The sequence below is a fragment of the Orbicella faveolata genome, unplaced genomic scaffold (assembly GCF_042242905.1).
Source record: "Orbicella faveolata isolate gen_17 unplaced genomic scaffold, um_ofav_v1 contig_2, whole genome shotgun sequence".
Taxonomy (NCBI): Eukaryota; Metazoa; Cnidaria; class Anthozoa; order Scleractinia; family Merulinidae; genus Orbicella; species Orbicella faveolata.
In genome coordinates this window covers 21,711,810-21,730,236 of record NW_028301547.1, presented here as the reverse complement: position 1 = coordinate 21,730,236, position 18,427 = coordinate 21,711,810, and the positions used below count along the sequence as shown (strand labels likewise).

General features: G+C 40.3%; 1 protein-coding gene across 4 annotated transcripts in view; it reads left to right on the top strand.

Annotated features, from left to right (window-relative positions):
- Positions 1-16,030, top strand: part of LOC110040898 (uncharacterized) — a 38,686-nt gene extending 22,656 nt beyond the window's left edge. For 3 of the 4 annotated variants that reach the window (XM_089290270.1, XM_089290268.1, XM_089290271.1), the window contains 9 exons: positions 436-504; positions 4,244-4,347; positions 4,786-4,831; positions 5,120-5,210; positions 7,658-10,023; positions 10,284-10,332; positions 11,220-11,456; positions 12,793-12,870; positions 12,989-16,030. In XM_089290270.1, the coding sequence (XP_089146396.1) occupies positions 436-504; positions 4,244-4,347; positions 4,786-4,831; positions 5,120-5,210; positions 7,658-10,023; positions 10,284-10,332; positions 11,220-11,456; positions 12,793-12,870; positions 12,989-13,185 (3,237 nt within the window). In that variant the 3' untranslated portion in view covers positions 13,186-16,030. The remainder of the gene's footprint in view (positions 1-435; positions 505-4,243; positions 4,348-4,785; positions 4,832-5,119; positions 5,211-7,657; positions 10,024-10,283; positions 10,333-11,219; positions 11,457-12,792; positions 12,871-12,988) is intronic. The other variant, XM_089290269.1, reaches the window with a different exon arrangement.
- The last annotated feature ends 2,397 nt before the right edge of the window (positions 16,031-18,427 follow it).

Below are 18,427 nucleotides of genomic sequence, written 5' to 3'. Positions count from 1 at the left end.
AAGTGGAAGTTTGATTGGAATTCTATCGTGTCATCAAACTGAACCAAGGGATCACATGAGATAGCTAGATGCAGGCGCATCACCGGTATTTATAGCCAAATGTGAAAGTCTTGTCACCATAAAGTAAAGTCTAAGTAAAGTGGACTGTGTAGGGACGGTAATGTCAGTAGCACAACAGATAAATGGGAAGGTATAGCCAAATGCCAGTATGATGGATGCCGTAGGGTGGGCATGTAATCCCTTGGTGCAGTTTGATAACTCGATAGAATTCCAATCAAACTTTAACTTACAGGTAAGTCTAGTTTAATTTTTCAACTTTTAGAACAGGCTTTTAACTTAACACTCCAAGACCTGTATTAATTTGTCAGACAATATACTTTAGAAAATAAAAATTTTCAAGGAGGGCTTAATGGTAAATTATTTTCTCCTTTTTAGCCTGGACTTTTCCATTCTGCGGAGCTGCGAGAAAGTGGCTTACACATATGGCTCCTAGGGATGGCCATGGTAAGAATTCAGTAATTCACTTGCTTATACCCAGCCCGTTTTATGAAGCTTGATTAGGCATGGAAATTTTCGTAGAGCTCTACGGCTCTACGGTAGTATTTTGAATGTTTAAGCTCTGTTTCTTTTGGATATGCGTACATCGTAAAGGTGTAGTGGCGTATAGTTATTGTAGCAAATATTATATCGCGTAGGATATTGTTGAGTGTTAGTACGGATTATAGTGTGTTAATAATTGTTTTCAATTTACAATTCTGTATTGAGTTTACCCTGACTATGCACTACGCTATATGTTCTTCCATCTACGGTCAACGCGCTACGCTCTTAAAGCTCTTACACTCCATATTCCACCATCTACGCTCTACGCTCTACATATTTACGAGTTTATCAATTTAAGAATTTTTGACTATTCTCTACACAAGCTTAGAGGCCTGAAAAACCAGTAGAGTCATAAAAAATATTGGGTTGCGAGTGCGCGTTTCTCGATCATCTGCGATACTGTAATATTTGTAATTATAATTTATTGGCCTTCTTTATTATCTCATATCAGAAGCGTATCACCTAGAACTAGGTGATATGCTTCTGCTCATATATATTTAAGTGTTATTTAAGAGTTATTACGGTTTACAGTATTTTAATCCTCTATGCTCTATGCTCTACGCTATATGTTCTACCATCTTCATGCTACTCTTTTTTTAATTTTTTTTTTTAATTTTTTAAAGAAGACTGGTGAGCAGCACAAGGGAAAACTTCTTGTAGTTGTGAGCTTTTTCGTTTATTTCCGACGCGAGACTTCTTCAGGGAATGATTACTACTAACATTGAACAGCATATAAGCACATAACTGTGCGTAAGTTTATCTTCCCATGGAAGTGAATAACTGCTGAGACATGCTGTAAACGGACGTTACAAGAAACGCCTTAGTGCATATGTTATTGCGTGTTGTTATGTTTTGGGCGCCATACGATTAGCGCTAATTGTATGGCCCCCAAAAAACATACTATTTACATAGATGTGCTAAAGTAGTAGTAGATTTATAACTGACAATACAGTCTGGTAAATGTCTCTGGATAACCAGCTTGATGTTAGTGGTTCTGAGTTAAACCAGTTATTCAAACTTGAAATGAACAGCAATCTCTACGACGAATTACGACCCTAAAAACTATTAAACAACATCTTCACGTGGTCGCAAAACATCCACTAAGCATTCAAAGTCACGTGACCTAAGCATCCGCACTTTTTGAGTACACTATAACAAAATGTCCTCCACATCAGTTAGCATGACTACAGTTAAATGTAGATTTAAAGACTACCATTCTACCGTTGCGGATTTACGTTTTAGCGAAAGCCATTTAGTTCTGTTACTGTATTTAACTTCCCTGAATAAAGGAAGTAAAAACCCACAAAGCCGGAGGCGCTTCCTGAATTTCTCGCGTTTCGCTAAAGGGTTTAAAAAGTGGGGTTATTTCTAGTATAGTACATAAGCTCGGGTCTAATAAAGGCCCCCTTGTTGCTCGCGGGATGAAACTACTCAAAGGGAATGTACAAATACTTATTAAGTGGCTTATGATAGGTAGAAAACTGCAGAGTGCTAAAATTAACATCTCTGTAAAGAAATAAATCGAGAAACGAAATACTACTTTCGTCAATAACATAGTACGTAAGTTTGATACGATCGTTTTTTCTATAGAGACAACTAAGAAACTCTAATAGGATTTCTTTGGGACCCTTCCAAACCAAAAATGTCTTTTTGCAATGTTTTAATTTTTGATTCTTTTTTAACTTTTTTTTTTATATTTTGGGGGCCATATAGTTAGCGCTAATCGTATGGCCCATTAAAATATAACAACATGCAATAACATGTGCATAAAGGCATTTATTGTAACGTGCGTTAACAGCATGTTTCAGCAGTTATTCACTTCCATGGGAGGTTAAAATTAGGCACGCTTAAATCATTCCCTGAAGAAGTCTTAGACAGAGACGAAACGAAACGGAGCGAAATAAACGAAAAAGCTTACAACTAGAAGAAGTCTTCCTGTGTGCTGCTCACTAGTCTTCGTTAAAAAACTAAAAAATTAAAAAAGGGAAATTAAAAAATTCCAATAACCTTCCAAGCAGATGGGCTTAGAGGGTAGATCATAGAGCGTAGATCGAAGAGAGTAGCTGGTAGAACATAGAGAGTAGAGCGTAGATGGGCTTAGAGGGTAGATGGTAGATCGTAGGGCGTAGTGCGTAGATCGAAGAGAGTAGCTGGTAGAACATAGAGAATAGAGCGTAGATGGGCTTAGAGGGTAGATGGTAGATCGTAGGGCGTAGTGCGTAGATCGAAGAGAGTAGCTGGTAGAACATAGAGAATAGAGCGTAGATGGGCTTAGAGGGTAGATGGTAGATCGTAGGGCGTAGTGCGTAGATCGAAGAGAGTAGCTGGTAGAACGTAGAGCGTAGATGGACTTAAAGGGTAGATGGTAGATCGCAGAGCATAGAGCGTAGATTGAAGAGAGTAACTGGTGGAACGTAGAGAGTAGAAAGTAGATGGCAGAACATATAGCGTAGAGCGTAGAGGGTTAACTCAATACAGAATTGTACTTTAAAAAGATTATTAAAAAACTGTAAACCGTAATAACACTAAACATTACCCGTGCGCTTTAACATTTGCTACAATAACTGTAAGCCTCTACGCCCGTACATAGAACCATAGAGCGTCGAGCGTAGATGGCGTAATAACACTTTAATATATATGAGATATATGCGAGGAATATGCTACAAATTGAAATCAAATTTTACGAAATAGGCAGGTAACCATAGTAACAATACACAACTACGGTAAAAGCTGTGAAGTAGGAGGTAATGTATCTTTCCAGTACATAGGAGGGGACTGGTGACAAGAGCGTAGAGTCGTAGAGCTCTACGAAAATTTCTACGCCAAATCGAGCTTCACAAAACGGGCACCAGTTGCACTTGCTTTGTCGGGATTGCTATCTTCCTGATAACCACCACCCGTACAACCACTGCCACTACAACCACCACCTCCACCTCTACTGCCACGTCCACCAGCACTGCTGCGTTCCACCCCCAACACCAACAAACACCTGAAACATGGAAGAGGGTGGGGATGGAGGTGTTGGAATTTCATCTTTAAAACTTGAAAACTTATCTTCTCTCAGTTTAACAGTTGTAATTCTGACAATCTCAGCTATCAGTTAGACCACATCCAGCCCTTGCAGAATAACATCGCTCTTATTTGCAATACTCTTCCTGTATTTCTGGTTTTGGACACCATTTTGTTCAGATTGATTACCCAAAACAGTTCTACTTCAAGAAATAAAATAAAATGAATTATGATATTTAGAGAGGAAGCCACATCCGCCTTAGCTGGTTTTCATGCGGGTGACCTCTATCTTGGTCAAATTGGAATTTTGAGTGTTGGTTTTGTGGAGAAAGGAAACTTGAACTGGAGAACACGGAGAAAAACCGTCGCGAGAACCATTAAAGCAAACGCAACCCGTGTATGGCGCAGGAATCGAACCTGGGTCACATAGGTGGGAGGCAAGCACTCGCACCACAGCGCTGGCCATCCCTGCCAAAACTGTACCACACTTGCCTAAGTTCTACTTGCCTAAAGGAGAGCACTCTAATCTTTTGATGTTTGCTTATGTTTCCTTCAGATCTTCATGGTATCTGACAACTAATAAAACGTATTAGAAATATTTTGATTTAATATTGCGTTGTCCGCTTTTTAACAGATACGACTCGCAACATGGGAGATCTCTGATTCCTATCATCATTTACCTAGTCTCCTTGCTGATGGGTCATACTCGGATGAATTAAGAGATTTTGTTGTTCAATGGTATGTTTTAAGTCTAGTATTCCATATGTCTATGGTGCTACGCCATTGTGCTCTTGATATCTACCAATAAGACGCAAATGTTTGCACTAAGAATTTAAAGTTCTGAGAAATGTTAGAAACTAGCAGCCAATTTCCCAGACATTATAAAGTACTGACATTTTGTAGGCATGCAAACAGTCAGCCATTCGTGCCAACCATACCTTGTAGAGACACTACATTTCAAACTTCCCTGTGATAAGTAAACATCTGTCCTATGTGATCTTCCTTGTTGCTGGTTTCAAGAATATCTACTAACATGAAATTTGAGTGCTTTTAACTTTGTTTGTAATAAAAAATTCAAATAGGAACCTCGTGATAATGAAAGAATAACAGTAAGGAAGAGATGGATGGCGAACTTGAGGATATAATAAACTGTTCTTTTATTAACTTGACTTGTAGCTTAAAGACGCGTTATCTTGAAGGACCTAACCTTGCCTTACTTTTGGTGAGTATACATCGAAACTAAGCTAGACTTAAATCGGCGGCAAGGTTGTTGTCGTGACTTGAAACAACCCCTCCCAGGGACAGTTAAGTTAAGAACCTTGTGAAGGAAACATTTGTGAAGGAACTGAGATATCTCATATATCTCTGAGTTTCCAGGGTGGTGGACTGGAGGTAACATTATTCACTAGATCACGGAACCCCAACTTAAGAAAGAAATGCTTATTTTATTCCAGCCCTTCCTCCATTATAACTAATTAATTTACTCTATTTCTTTTTCCTCATTTACCAGGAACATGCGTTCATAAAAGGAAGCAACGCACAGAACAATTTTGACACTAAACGTTGGGTAACAACTATTCTCCAAGAACTGGAACAGCCCAGTTAGTAGTAAATATAACTTCAATAGATAAAAAATTGAAATCAAAACGGTCGAACCTCCCTTAAGCAACCACACCAAATGCCAAACCGTCACTTACAAGAGGTCAGACCACAGGGGATCTAAATTTTGGATCAAAGCCCGTAGTCGTTTAATTTCAAACCCAAAATGTATTATAGTACAAGAGCACATCTAGTAATTTGAAGAAATTTCGGTGCGTCCAGTGCATTTTCCAAGCTGTAATACTGACAGCGTTTAAATGAATCAAAAGTCCCTCGCAAATAGGCAACGGATATTTTCATGGAAGAACAAACCTTATGATCTTATCACGTTTGTAAGGCGTCTTGTTACTCAATCACCCAGCCAATTGTGAAAAACAGCTCCGAAAAAACTGTCGGCCGACTGTTGGCCGTCTATCGACTGACTGTCGGTCGTACCAGAGGTTAAAAACAATAGAAAATTTCAAACCGTCAGCCCTAAAAGAGGTTACGGTCAAGTCACAAGAGGTGGTCGCGTTCATGGAGTTCTAACTATAGTGATTTGACAAGCAAAATTTTGGCGTTTGTGAGAAGTGGTCGCTTATGGAAGGTGTTCGCACAGGGAGGTTAAATTGTAAATTGTATTTTTATCATTTGCAATTTTCATTGAGATAACTCAATACGTAGATATTTTTGCCCAGGTGACGTATTTCCTTCAGTACTAGCAGAAGATAAACTTCTGTCACTAGATTGTAATAATTACTATCAAGAGATTATCAAGATAAGAGATTGAATCCCACACATAGGCCTTATACCCAAGGTAATCCCTCTTAAGTTATTTTTAGACATTGTACCCAGTTCTTCCGCGGATATTACCCGCGTGTTGCGTGGATGTTTTCGTGGAGGATCTGTTCATGTTTCGTTTCGTTTCGTTTCGTTTCAAAGCAAAGGAAAACCTCCAACGCTGTGGAGATATCTTCTTTGATGTTTTGATTACAAGGAATGGAGCTTCGGCTGTCGTTGTGTTTTAATACATTTCTATACTTTAATAGGAGTTTAAATTAGAGACGGATGTCCCCTGCTCAAACAATAATAACTGAATGAACGGGAGAGAAATGTTTAGACAAACGCGTGCAAAGCAAACAAACGCCCAAACACAAGCTAGGCAACCGAACAAACAGATGGTCGAAAGTGCAGGCAGACGCTCGCCGCCCAAGCAGCAAAAGGCAGTTTAAGCAATAACGGCAACAACGCCAAAGGCAACGTCGATTAAAAAATGACTTGATACTCATTCAGTTTTTCTATACTGTCAGAAATATCCCAAACAGAATACGTAAGACAGCTTCAAAGTTCGAAAAAAAAATTAAATGCTGGCCGTCGTATAGTTCACGTTCTCTCGAATATGCGGAATGTGGCTGTTTCACGTTGTTGTTTTATGACCTTTTGTAAACAACGGCAAAAAAATGAACAATGAATTATAACGCACGCTTACACAGCCATTGTACTCCTTGCCGTTGCGTTAAAGTTCAGCTTAATTTAAACTCCCTAAAACCGAATAAACCGCAAAATAATGAACAGCCAAACGAGCACAAAACAAAGGAAAGCCCGGCCGAACAAAAAGGCGGCTGAGAGTGCAGAAAACATTTCTGGTATGAAACGAAACCAAAACATATGAAATGACGTTCCCGCCATTTCGTCTCAGGTAGTTTCGAGAAAAAAGTCGCTTCGGCTGCCACGCATTGCGCGAGTAACATCCTCGGAAGAACTGGGTACCGTGTCTAAAAATAAGTAAGAGGGATTACTTTGGGTAGAAGGCCTCTATAGGGGATACACTCTCTTACCTTGATAATCTATTGTTAATATCAATAATTATGTTCATTTAAAGGTTAACACTTTCCTGCTCGGTAAGTGAAAGAAAAGGCAAAATTTTAAGTTCGGTATTGGGACAAGAAAGATAAAATGTTCATCATGTCACCATCGAACGTGAAACAAAGAAAAATGTCGAGTATCCGAGGATAGTTGAACCGAAGAGCTCCCAAACACTGGGCAGGTGTTCTATTCAGTGTGCCATGAAAATACTCATCATAAGGAAGGCAGTTTACTAGGTTCATAGGCGACTTTCGTGCTTCTTAGTGCTAGGATCAGCAATTTCTACAGCATACCGTATTGTGATAAATGAAGAAAGATGGAACATTTTATCCTTGGTGGTGAAATGAGAAAGATGTACTGTCCATTATGTCACAAGCGTGGGAAAAGAAAAAAGTTCTGTTTTAAATAAAATATTCTGAAAGTGCAGCTGCCGCGGTCCGTTCTTTTAGCAAACGCGGTTTTACAAGGCCATAGACATACACATTATGTTTTTAAAAGCAGTTCTTTCCATCAGGCTAGGTAGGTCTTCTAAAGATAAGTGAAATGCTTTCCTTGTTTTTGACTGGAGTTCGTTCACCTAATGTGGCACCCTTTATTTCCACAGTAGTACCTCCAGAGATTACTGTACGAGGACGTTTGGCTTTGGAAGCCTACAAAAGGGCCCTTGCTGAAGGAAAGACTTGTGACAAAAGAGTGCCAGTCATGTTGATTGGCCAGGACAGATCAGGAAAGACCAGCTTAAAGAAGTCACTCAGGGGAGAGCCTTTCAACCCAGATGAAGAGAGCACTGTAGGGATAGATGTTGATCCTTCTCATTTCAAAGTGTCAACTGAGATTTGGAAGATAGGGGAGAAGGATCAAGAAAGAAATTCGGAGACGTCTATTTCCTATGAGTATCATGCAGCACGAGCAACTGTTGAAAAGTTGAAGGAGGAACAAATGGCTCCCAGTCCTAAGGAGAGGGTTCCAGAGACCAAACAGTCTGGAAACATCCCTATGGTGGACAAAGTCCCAGCAAGTCCAACCGGTTCTACAGTAAGACAAAACGACAGATCTGATGAGATGTCAAACGATCCAGAATCTGCTCAGGCATCCAGATATCCTGTACAAGATGACAGCATAATGCCAGACGTCACAAAAGATACAGGTAACCAAGGCGACAGATCTGATGAGACTTCCAACGATCCAGAGTCTGTTCAGGCCTTCAGATATCCTGAACAAGATGACAGCATACCAAAAGATATAGAAACCGAGATTACAAAGAGACTGGAAAATGACAGTAAAGTGGAAGACGAAGAAGCTGTACATTCCGTTTTGTGGGATTTTGCTGGACAATCAGTTTACTATACGACACACCCACTTTTTCTCACTCCAAGAGCGATCTATCTTCTGGTGAATGACCTCAGCCAAAATCCCAGTGAAAAGGCGAAACCTGTTGTGAAGCAAGGAATGTACAAGGAATTACTAGACAGTTTTGGTTTGAAAACTAACTTTGATTATTTGGATTTTTGGATGTCTTCGATTGCTTCTCTGGCCAGTCAAGAAGAAAGTGATCAAGAAAATGTTGAATCTGAGGTGTTACCAGAGAGACTTCCTGCAGTTTTGTTAGTGTGTACGCATGCTGATACACCTTACAAAAGCCAGTCTGATCCAATTACACTAGCCAGGGAGTTATTTGGGTCTCTGCAGACCAAACCATACAAAATCCACCTGCATGATCTCTTCGTTGTGGATAACACCATGTCGGGTCATGGTCACGAGTGTCCAGAAGTCGTGCGCCTGCGTCAAGAAGTACTTGTCGTTTCTAAAGCACTGCCTCAAATGACGGAAACAATTCCAATCAAGTGGCTGAAATATGAGAAGGAACTCCAGGTCATGAAAGAAAGTGGTAAGAAATGGATAGACCGAGACGCAGCGACAACAATCGCATCTGAAGCTTGCAACATTTTTAATGATCAAGAATTCCAGACATTACTGAACTTTTTGCATGACAAAAGAATTGTGATTCACTTCAATGACACTCCAGAGCTGGATAAATTGGTAGTCTTGGACCCACAATGGTTGATTGACGTGTTCAAAATGGTGATAACCGTCAGGCCTTATAACCCTAAAGAGAAGAAATTTGTAACACTTTGGGATAAGCTTGAGAATGATGGAATCCTGGAGGAAAAACTTTTAGAGCGTGTTTGGGCTCCTTTATTTGGCGACAGAGAAACCTTTGAGAGTCTTATCGCGATCATGGAGAAATTTAGCTTGGTTTGTTCTTGGCCTTCATCTGATGCTTCATGTAGCAAGCAGTATCTGGTACCGTCCATGTTGATGTCACATCCACCCGAGGGCATAATGAGCTTGGTTGCAGCAGCTCGTATTCCCCAACTTTTCCTTAAATTTGAATCTGGTCAAGTTCCGCCTGGCTTGTTTCCCCGACTTGTGCTGCAGTTCTTTCAGTGGGATCAAGAAGAACAAGGGAAGCCTCAACTGTACCACAATTTCGCCAGATTTTACACCTCTCAAGAGGAAGACTGCTCCGTAATCCTTCTGTGCCATTCATCTTCCATTGAAGTTGTTGTTCACCAAGGCACGAGTCAAGACTTGGCAGACAGTCTACAATCAAATCTCTCTTGTTCTGCTGATGTCAGCTATGACACATGTGAGGTGACCTGTGCTCATGCAGTGCGTAGGCAGCTGGAATTGATGCTTGAGTCCATTCGAAATGAGTTCTGTTGGCTGAAGAATATGAAATATGAAGTCAGCTTCATCTGCCCAGTCTGTTGTCAAGGAGGTGCGGTTATCTTCTGTCGTAAGCATGCTACGCAAGGCTGCAAGCAAGAGGAATGCCTTCACTTCTGGTCTGAGACTCAGTTGTGTGATGTCGAGAAGGTCGTCTGTTGCACCAAATCAGCTGTTGCACAGAGTAACAGAGTTGACATCAAGCAGTTTACACCATGGTTTGCCCCTCCACGAAATCAGGTAAATGGCGCAAAACACTATCATGATTGTATCACAGTTGTTTTCATGTTTTCATGCAAAAGTCCCAGAGATTAAAGTACAACGTTAATGATAAATTTATGATATGTTATCATTGAATACAAAACAGTTTTATCGTTTAAAGGTAGGTCCTAAATGCATGTTTGACACCCCATATGTATTCATTGGTTACTAAGTGAATAATAATGTGTAATAAGGCCGGAATGCAATCTTCCTGTTTTCTGTTGTTATTTTTTCCACAGCTGACAGTTGTTGATAAGCATAATGGAGGAGATTTGGCCAATATGCAAGGTACCCTAGTTTGATAGTGATCAGGATCTAAATGCCTGAACTAAAGATGGAAGCATTGGACCACTTTCCACGTTTATTTAATTCCTTCCGTAATGAAGCAAAGAACCGTGCAACTGAAAGTTCACTATATACAGTTGTTCCAAATCTAACCAAGGATATTAGTGTGGAGACTTTCTTCCACCTGGTAAAGACCATTTTGGTGAAGATGCTTTTAAGTGTAGCTTTTAAAGGTATTATATCAAACACAAGAGACCATGTGGTATCACATTACCAAACACAGAGAGGAGAGTCTGTATACTACAGGCAGCGGAGTATTTTTGCAGAACTTCTAGTTGTGTGGAAATGTGATTAAACACTGCATACTCTTAATCAAAGCTAAACCTAAGAAGAAAAGGGAGAAATAAAGTCGTGCAAATCTATGATAATCAACATCACTGATCAGATATCTATTATGGCTATGATTTCCTTTCGACTTGAAGAAATATTAAAAAGTTTGAGAAATATATATATTCATTCTAGCTTCTTAGTATAGTACTTTATAACCCCTTTGTGTATTGTTTAGGTAAAGGGTCCCTTGGATAACCGAGCCTTCGAGCTCAATGGCCGACCCTTCAAAAATACATTCAACACTTCTGTTAGTGTAAATATGTGTTGTAAGGGCCGGTATATGTTCATACGTTCGTGAAGACAGCTTTCAAAGCTTTCAGCTTATACTGCTTAAGGATTCTTTCCTCTGCAAATTGGATCAGGAGGACCAAACTACTTAACTTTTGTGTGTTACTGTAGTATGTCAACTTGAAATATGTGACACAATCAACTCTGAATACTTTCATCTGAAAAGCTACTATAGAAAGATCTAATTTTTGTGAACTGTCCTTCATTCGTAGGAAGTAAAGCAATTGCCCTTCCTTGTGAGGTTCGAGAATCCCTTTTGTGCCAGACGTCTGATTCCAGAGAAGTTGTTCGTCAACTGCAAGAGACTCTACAGCCGGACCAAGCCTCACTGAAAGAGCCAGAACCTGAAACCAAACAATTGATACGTTGTCTAGCAAGGGCAGCTAAAGATTCAGACAGGCTTGATGTGCTCGAACATTTGAGAGAGATTACACCAGCTGGAACGACTGGTTAGTCTTCGTAGTAACATCTTCCAATTAACCCGTATCCCGCTGGACCAGGGGGTCTTTGTGTTTGTTTTGCGTGGAAGTATGCGAAATTGAATTCATGTCGGGGTCGAAGGAACATATTATTTTAACCATAAATTCGCGCCAAAAGCTCCCATCGTTCCGAGATTTCACCAAGAGCATGCTCGGTAGCTGCCCTGACCATGGCTTTCCTACATCGCGGACCGAGTGGGAATTTAAGCTCGCAAATCTCACGGACATTTTTCATCGCGACCCATCGCGAAGCCCAACGAATTTACCGAAGGCGGAAAATAGCCATGAATTTGCTTGAAAAGCTTCCATTGCCTCCAGGTTTCACCTTTATATAAGAACATGTTTGATAGCCGGCAGGCAAACGAATATTTCTCATCGCTGCCCGTCAAAACCTGGGTCAAAAACACTGGAAAACAATGACGCCAAAACTTCCTGAAATCGCTTTACTTCGACTTTACTACCAACACTACCTAAACCAACAGCATAGAAACGAGTTACATAAACAAAGCCAGGGAAGGCGATTTCAGTGTATTTCTTTTCCACAGTGAAAACTTTGAAGCTACATGAAAATTTAAAATTCGAACCGAGGGGGGAGGGGGGCATTTTTATGTCTCTTTGACACAACAATAACAATGTGGACAATATGTATACTCTTACTATCAAATATGTACAAATTTGAAGGCGAATCACATTCTGTTATCTTTTTGTTGAAGAAAATACAACTGCAAAACTGAATGTACATGTTTGCATTTCCGTTTGGATTTATTTCTACGCGGAAAGCTATTCAAAGTTAATGGCATTAGCACATCGACCAAAGCATCCCGCGTGAAAGCCTTTAGGCTTCTTGCTTCCCTATAGACATCCATCATTTAAGAAACATTTCAGCCTGATGCCGAAAATCAAGGGCTTTTATATCTTGGTTTTTACTTCATCGCAGTTAACATTGGGCCAATGGAAATACGTTTGTGTGTTGTAGTTCTTTGACGTTAAATAAGTTTAAATTGTTCTAGTGACTTGTTTGTTAAATTGTGCTTTATAAGCATTTCATATTAAGTATGATCTGAAAGACAGAATTTCCGCTGTTTGTCAATAACCAATCTCGTTATAATCTGACAACATACTCAGAGGTTGCATGCAGTACCACCTTCAACTATTCGTTCATCTCTAGGGGATCTACCCGGCGTGTCTTGGGTTGGTGGAGAAGTTTGCGTGATATGGTTTGCTCTGGGACCCTACGTCCGTGCGCCCAGGAAACATCCCTCCCCCTTTTTTTCCCTCTCTTATTATACTCTTTTCTTTTCTTTAGGTCCTCGGATGCCTGAGCACCTTGATGTCCAGAATATCCCTGGTTCTAAGAGAAGAGACCTCACAGTTGATTTGTGTGGTAAGTTGTGTAGAAAAGGTGTCTGATTTAGACATTTAGTGGAGCGAAAACGTTTTTTGTATTCGTGACTTATTCTAGATCACAGGAATGAATGTTTGATTTTGTGTGTGTGTCGTAGGTGGAGAAGAGTGGAAATTGGTTGCTGAGGAACTGGGCCTCACTCCAAAAGAGATACGTTTCCTTGACAAACGTACTCTGAACCCTCTTGACGCTGCCCTGACTTTCGTTGCTAAGCAGCGTCACATAACTGTGGGAGATTTGTATGACCTGTTAAGTGAATGTGGCTTTCCCCTGATAGCTGACCTTACGTTATAAAAACGACTCTGCGACGTAATTCATCAGCTGTCCTGAGATACAGACGTAACTTAGTGATGACATCAATGAAATCAATGAATAATCGCTCGGTAGTCGATTGGTAATCAGTTAAGTAGTGATTAGTCATTTAGTAGGTCATTAGTAGGTTTTAATTATATTAAGTGTCCCGATTAGTAGAGGGATGTTTCCTCTCGCCTAAACATTTCGGCATGTTAATAAAGTTTATGTTTGTATGTATGATTATCATCGATCATCAATTAATATTAAATATAGTTCATAAGTAAAGTAAATGAAAATAGTAAAAAGTTAAGAAATATAGAGCCGTAGGAAAACAAAATTTGTATGCGATCGGTGTCCAAAGGGTAACAAATGAGTCGGCTTGGTTGCCAGATTAAGCCCTCAGGCAGGTGAGGACAGAGTACATTGTACAAAGGTTTTAAAAGTTTTCGAATCAAAGCATTTCTATGAACGTTTCTGGTTCACTTTTGCAAAACATGTTTCTTATTCAGCGTGGATTGGGCTTAGGGTTATGCGTATACAACTGTTTGGTACTACAACTGATTACGGGCACTGTATGGGGTAAGCTGTCATTAAAAACTTACAGCGTCTCCAGAATAGAGCAACATTTATAATAGAAAGAAGGGTTACGATCCAATGTTAGGTTGGATAAATTTATAAACAGTGAAAAATCCATAGGCGTATTTTAGTCTTGAGATTTTTGAATGGTTTAGTCGTATAAAAAATAACATTCACGTCACAACACTAGACATAGAAACTACATTCAGTTGCCTAACCATAAATTAAGTTTAGGAAAAAACGCATATTCTGTGTTCGGTCCTTTCTCTTAAATTCCTGAAAATAATGGAAGAAGCTGCGTCGCTCTTTTTTAAGAACAAGAAAACAACGTTGACCAGTTCTTTTGTAGCCGGTTTTAATCGATAGTTAGAAAATGTAGTTCAGTCCTAGTTTTAGTAACAATTATTGTACAGATTTAATAAGCTTTTTAAAGTTATATATATATTCTTTTTATATTGTGATATTTTTATATTGATAGGCTTTTTATCTTGTTGTAGCCATAAGTTACGCCGGGCGGCCCCTATTGATTTCAGCCCAGTGCTGAAGGGGTCACCCCGCATGAATAGAGAGGACTTGACTTAGCTTAATTCGTTTTCGTCCCCAGAGTCTGCGCTCCTCTAAGTGAGCGTTTCTTGGTGCTGACCAAGAGGAGCGCGGACTCTGGGGACGAGAATGGGGTTTGATTTGAATAGAGAGGATGAAAAGTAAAGGCCAGTTCACACTAGCGACATAACGACATAAACGACATAATGACAGCGACATTTAACACTTAATGACGGGTCCCGAGGGAAACAGTGAATTTTGTTTCCTGAGAAGCTCAATATTTGCCGAGACGAAGTCGAGGGAAACATAGAGATTGGAGGGAAGCAAAATTTACTGTTCCAATGGGGACCAGTCATTAAGTGATTGATATTTAACAAAACAAATGGGTCAATAATCACTTTATTGACAAATGACGTGCAACAGCGGTCAACATTTCGCGGGTAACCGTGAACTGTGTCCGTTTGAAGTCATAGTTTTCGCAATGCTGCCCGCTCATGGCTTTTGGTGGGAAACAGTTTCATCGTTAGATGTCATGTGACCATGAACTAGCCAATGAATGGGTGCGCTGTAGCGGGTAAAACACCAGCTATACAACAAAATAGTTTATGTGAACATCGGCATAAAAACATAAGGAAAAGATCTTTTTTTTTTTATCCTCGTGTCGTTATGTTCAGGTTGTTTTGTTGCAATTGTGTGACTGTGTCAGGATGTTCACATTGCAAACATAAAGACATAACGTCCTTCTGATGTCGTTATGTTTATGTCGTTAGAACGGTTTTCATTTGAGTGTCGAAAAGTAATTGGTTTTGCATCAACTACGCTTCACGATTGGCTTAAACAACTCGCGCCTTTTTCTCATCCAATCAGAAGTCAAGCCAAGACCAATCATAACAGATTCGCCCACGTTTTCCCGCGCTTTGCGTCAGCTACATGTAATTACTTCGAGTTTTGATTGGTTCGCTGTATTGTCTGTGTCCTTTGTGATTGGCTAGAGTGATTACTTTGGTTTTGGTTTTACGACACTCAGTTGAAAACCGCTCTATATCGCTAGTTAGAATTAGGTCTAAGAGACTTTATTCCTCCATTTAGGTCTGATCCTCTCAGGTCATTTTTAGACATGATACCCAGTTCTTCCAGTCAGCACAGAAATTTTTACCTTTTCCACGCGCGATGCGTGAATAGTTTCGTACAGTATTCCTTAGGGTCGAAATTCTCATAAAGCCACTCGGACCGTCCAGCTGAAAACTTTGCGTCACGAGATTGGCTTTTTCTAGACCATCCCTGGATTTCCGAACGAGGGAGTGACCTAAAAATAACTTATGAGGGATTTCGTTGGGAGTAAGGCCAATATGGTGAATTAACTCTCTTATTCTGTTAACCAGTCATAATCCGCGTTCAAATTAGCTTCCAAAGCATACCTATGGTAAAAAACAACCGACCAGTGAGTTTACATACAATAGAATCCCAATGTTTCGGACCTTCAAGGAAAACGAAAATTGGTTTGAAAAATAGGGTTGTTCGAGAAATCAGGGGTAAAATTGCAGTGTTCGACTGAGGGGAGGTCCGAAAAATCGGGGGTACGAGACATGCGGGATTCCACTGTATCTTTTTTTAATAAATCAAATCTCAGTGTAGTTAAGGGGTATTTTTAGTATTACAAGTTAATTGCTGTAAGAATCAGCCGCGTTTATAAACGGTAAATAAAGGTAAATAAATTCTCGGTAAATGTAGCGCCTTCTTTTACATAATCGTGCACCGACAAATCTGATGCTTTAGTCACGAGTCATACCTGTGGATCAAAAACTTGGATGACGGTGCCCGATTTTAAAAGCATCGGATTTGGGCGGCGCGGTGGCCTCATGCTTAGTACACTCCTCTGCAGATCGAGCGGTCCAGGTTCAAGCCCTTCGAGTCCTGGTCGGCGACATTGCGTTGTGTTCTTGGGCAAGACACTTTGCCTATCTCCACCCAGGTACGCATAAATGGGTAACAGCGAACTTAATGCTGGAGGTAACACTCCCATGGACTAGTATCCCATCAAGGGGTGTGTGTGTGTGGGGGGGGGGGGGGTAGAAATACTCCTAGTCACTTCATGCTACAGAATCCGGGATAAGCTCTGGCCTGATGGGCCCCTTGGCTCTTATGTAGACCTCGAAACGTCTTCTGAAATCTTCGGAACAATCTCTTACCTCGAGTCTTCTTCGTTCCTTACTGTGCAAGTTTGAGGGGACGAGCAACGCTCGAGAGTTTCGTTACAGGATCAATTTTGATCGATTTTAAAAATAAGAAAACTGACCGGAAGTAAAGCACGAACGAGCCGACCGAGTCACGCGTTTCTCGGCTACGTATGCGCAATTGATCCGGAAATCCCATATTTTATGATTTTCTAGGATCGCTCGTTTCCTATACGTTGGTGAAGAGGAACGTCTCACTTTTGAGAACATTAGTGTAGCAAATAAAATACCCAGTTGCTAAGTATTAATCAAGAAATTTATATATCAAGCAGCAACGTTGTGGTGAACTTCACCGCAGCACCTCTGAATATACTGTAGTTAAGGTGGTATGGTACCCTCAAATGGACCAAAAAGTTTGTTTAAATATGGTGAAGAAAGATCAATTGTGTGCTATTGCACTCAAGAAGAGAAATTAAATTTCTAGAGTTTTACTCAAAATGGTTGCTATGGAAACCAGCCACAGCCTTTTGAAGTAGTGTTTTATAGTATTGACGCCAACACTTCCTGCTCTTTTACAAAACAAGATTTGACTGTCAAATAAACATATCATGTAAGTTCCTGTTTTGTTCTGTGCAATGAACCTAAGTTTTGACAGTTAACTCTTATTTTCAGTGCTTTTTACAGCTTTATTTGGAAATAACCTTATTTTTTTACCACACCCAGTGGACAGATCATCTCAGGTCACGTGACAGACCTTAAAATGTTACGATTTTTTGATCAGCCCAAGTTTCGGGAATTCTACTTAAAAGCCTTGCAAAGTAGAAATGTTGGCGCGAAGTCAGTCGGCACAAAAGTAAACTTTTGAGAAAAATGCACTTTAAGTTTCTTACACGAAGTATTAAGCATTTAACGAGCCACAAATAGTGGGGGGGGGGGTGCAGATTGGATCTCGGGGGAGGGGGTGCAATGGTTGTTCTATTTTGTAAAAAGTTACCGCAGTTGTGGGAAATATTCCTTGTCATAGGGGAAATGAATGAGCCTGTGATGGCAATTTGAGGCAAAGTTTTTCACATATAATTATACCAATCGAGTTGTGCATGTCTTAAAAAAATTTTTTCTAGATAGTTTCGTTCATATAAGTTAAAAATAATCTATATTTTTGGTCACGTTCTTATAGTAAACAGTCGTTGCTATGGCCGTTGCCACGTGAAAAAACTTATACCACTGTGTACTTTCCTTAAATTTCACACTGGAGGGAAATTCGGCAAGATCGTTTCAAAATGTTTTTGACACGTCCTCAAGGGTCTTAAGTCTTGTATTTCCAAGAAATTGAATTTTTCATGAACATCGCCATATTTTAGGGTACCAAACCCCCTTAACAGTGATATAAGAGGTAGACCAAACTTTGCGACAAGAGGTAAGAGAAACATAAGGGTTTCACAACCTAAAAGTGTGAATCCGGCGAGTCGCCTGCGTGGAGCTTTATCCTCTCCCCCCCCCCCCCCCCCCCGCCGCCACCCTCCCCACCCCCCATGTCCACGGGAGAATCGTTTTCCCTCGGTCGTTTTCCCTTGTTTTTTTATATCCCTCTGTATTTATGTGATCTGCATGGGTAGGCAGCCGTCGAAGAAAGATTGCATGACTTGTCCAGACAATTGTGTGCGTGTTACGTGCGTGCGTAGGAGGCGAACATACGTGACTATCACGACCGAAATGGAGTGTGGGACTTCTTTAGCATGTAAAGCCTTGGAATCTCACGTAAGCGCTACAGTGGATGATCATGCAGTTTTCTGCGTACTTTGTCAGTACAGTTCTGATGTTATTGAACCTCTGGTGAAATTGTGATGTTCAGGAAGTGATATTGGTTGTCTTGCATTGGTTTCTATCGAAATGAGACCTGACAAATAACAGTTGACGACACGGAAGAAGAAAAACATTGCCGAGAGGTT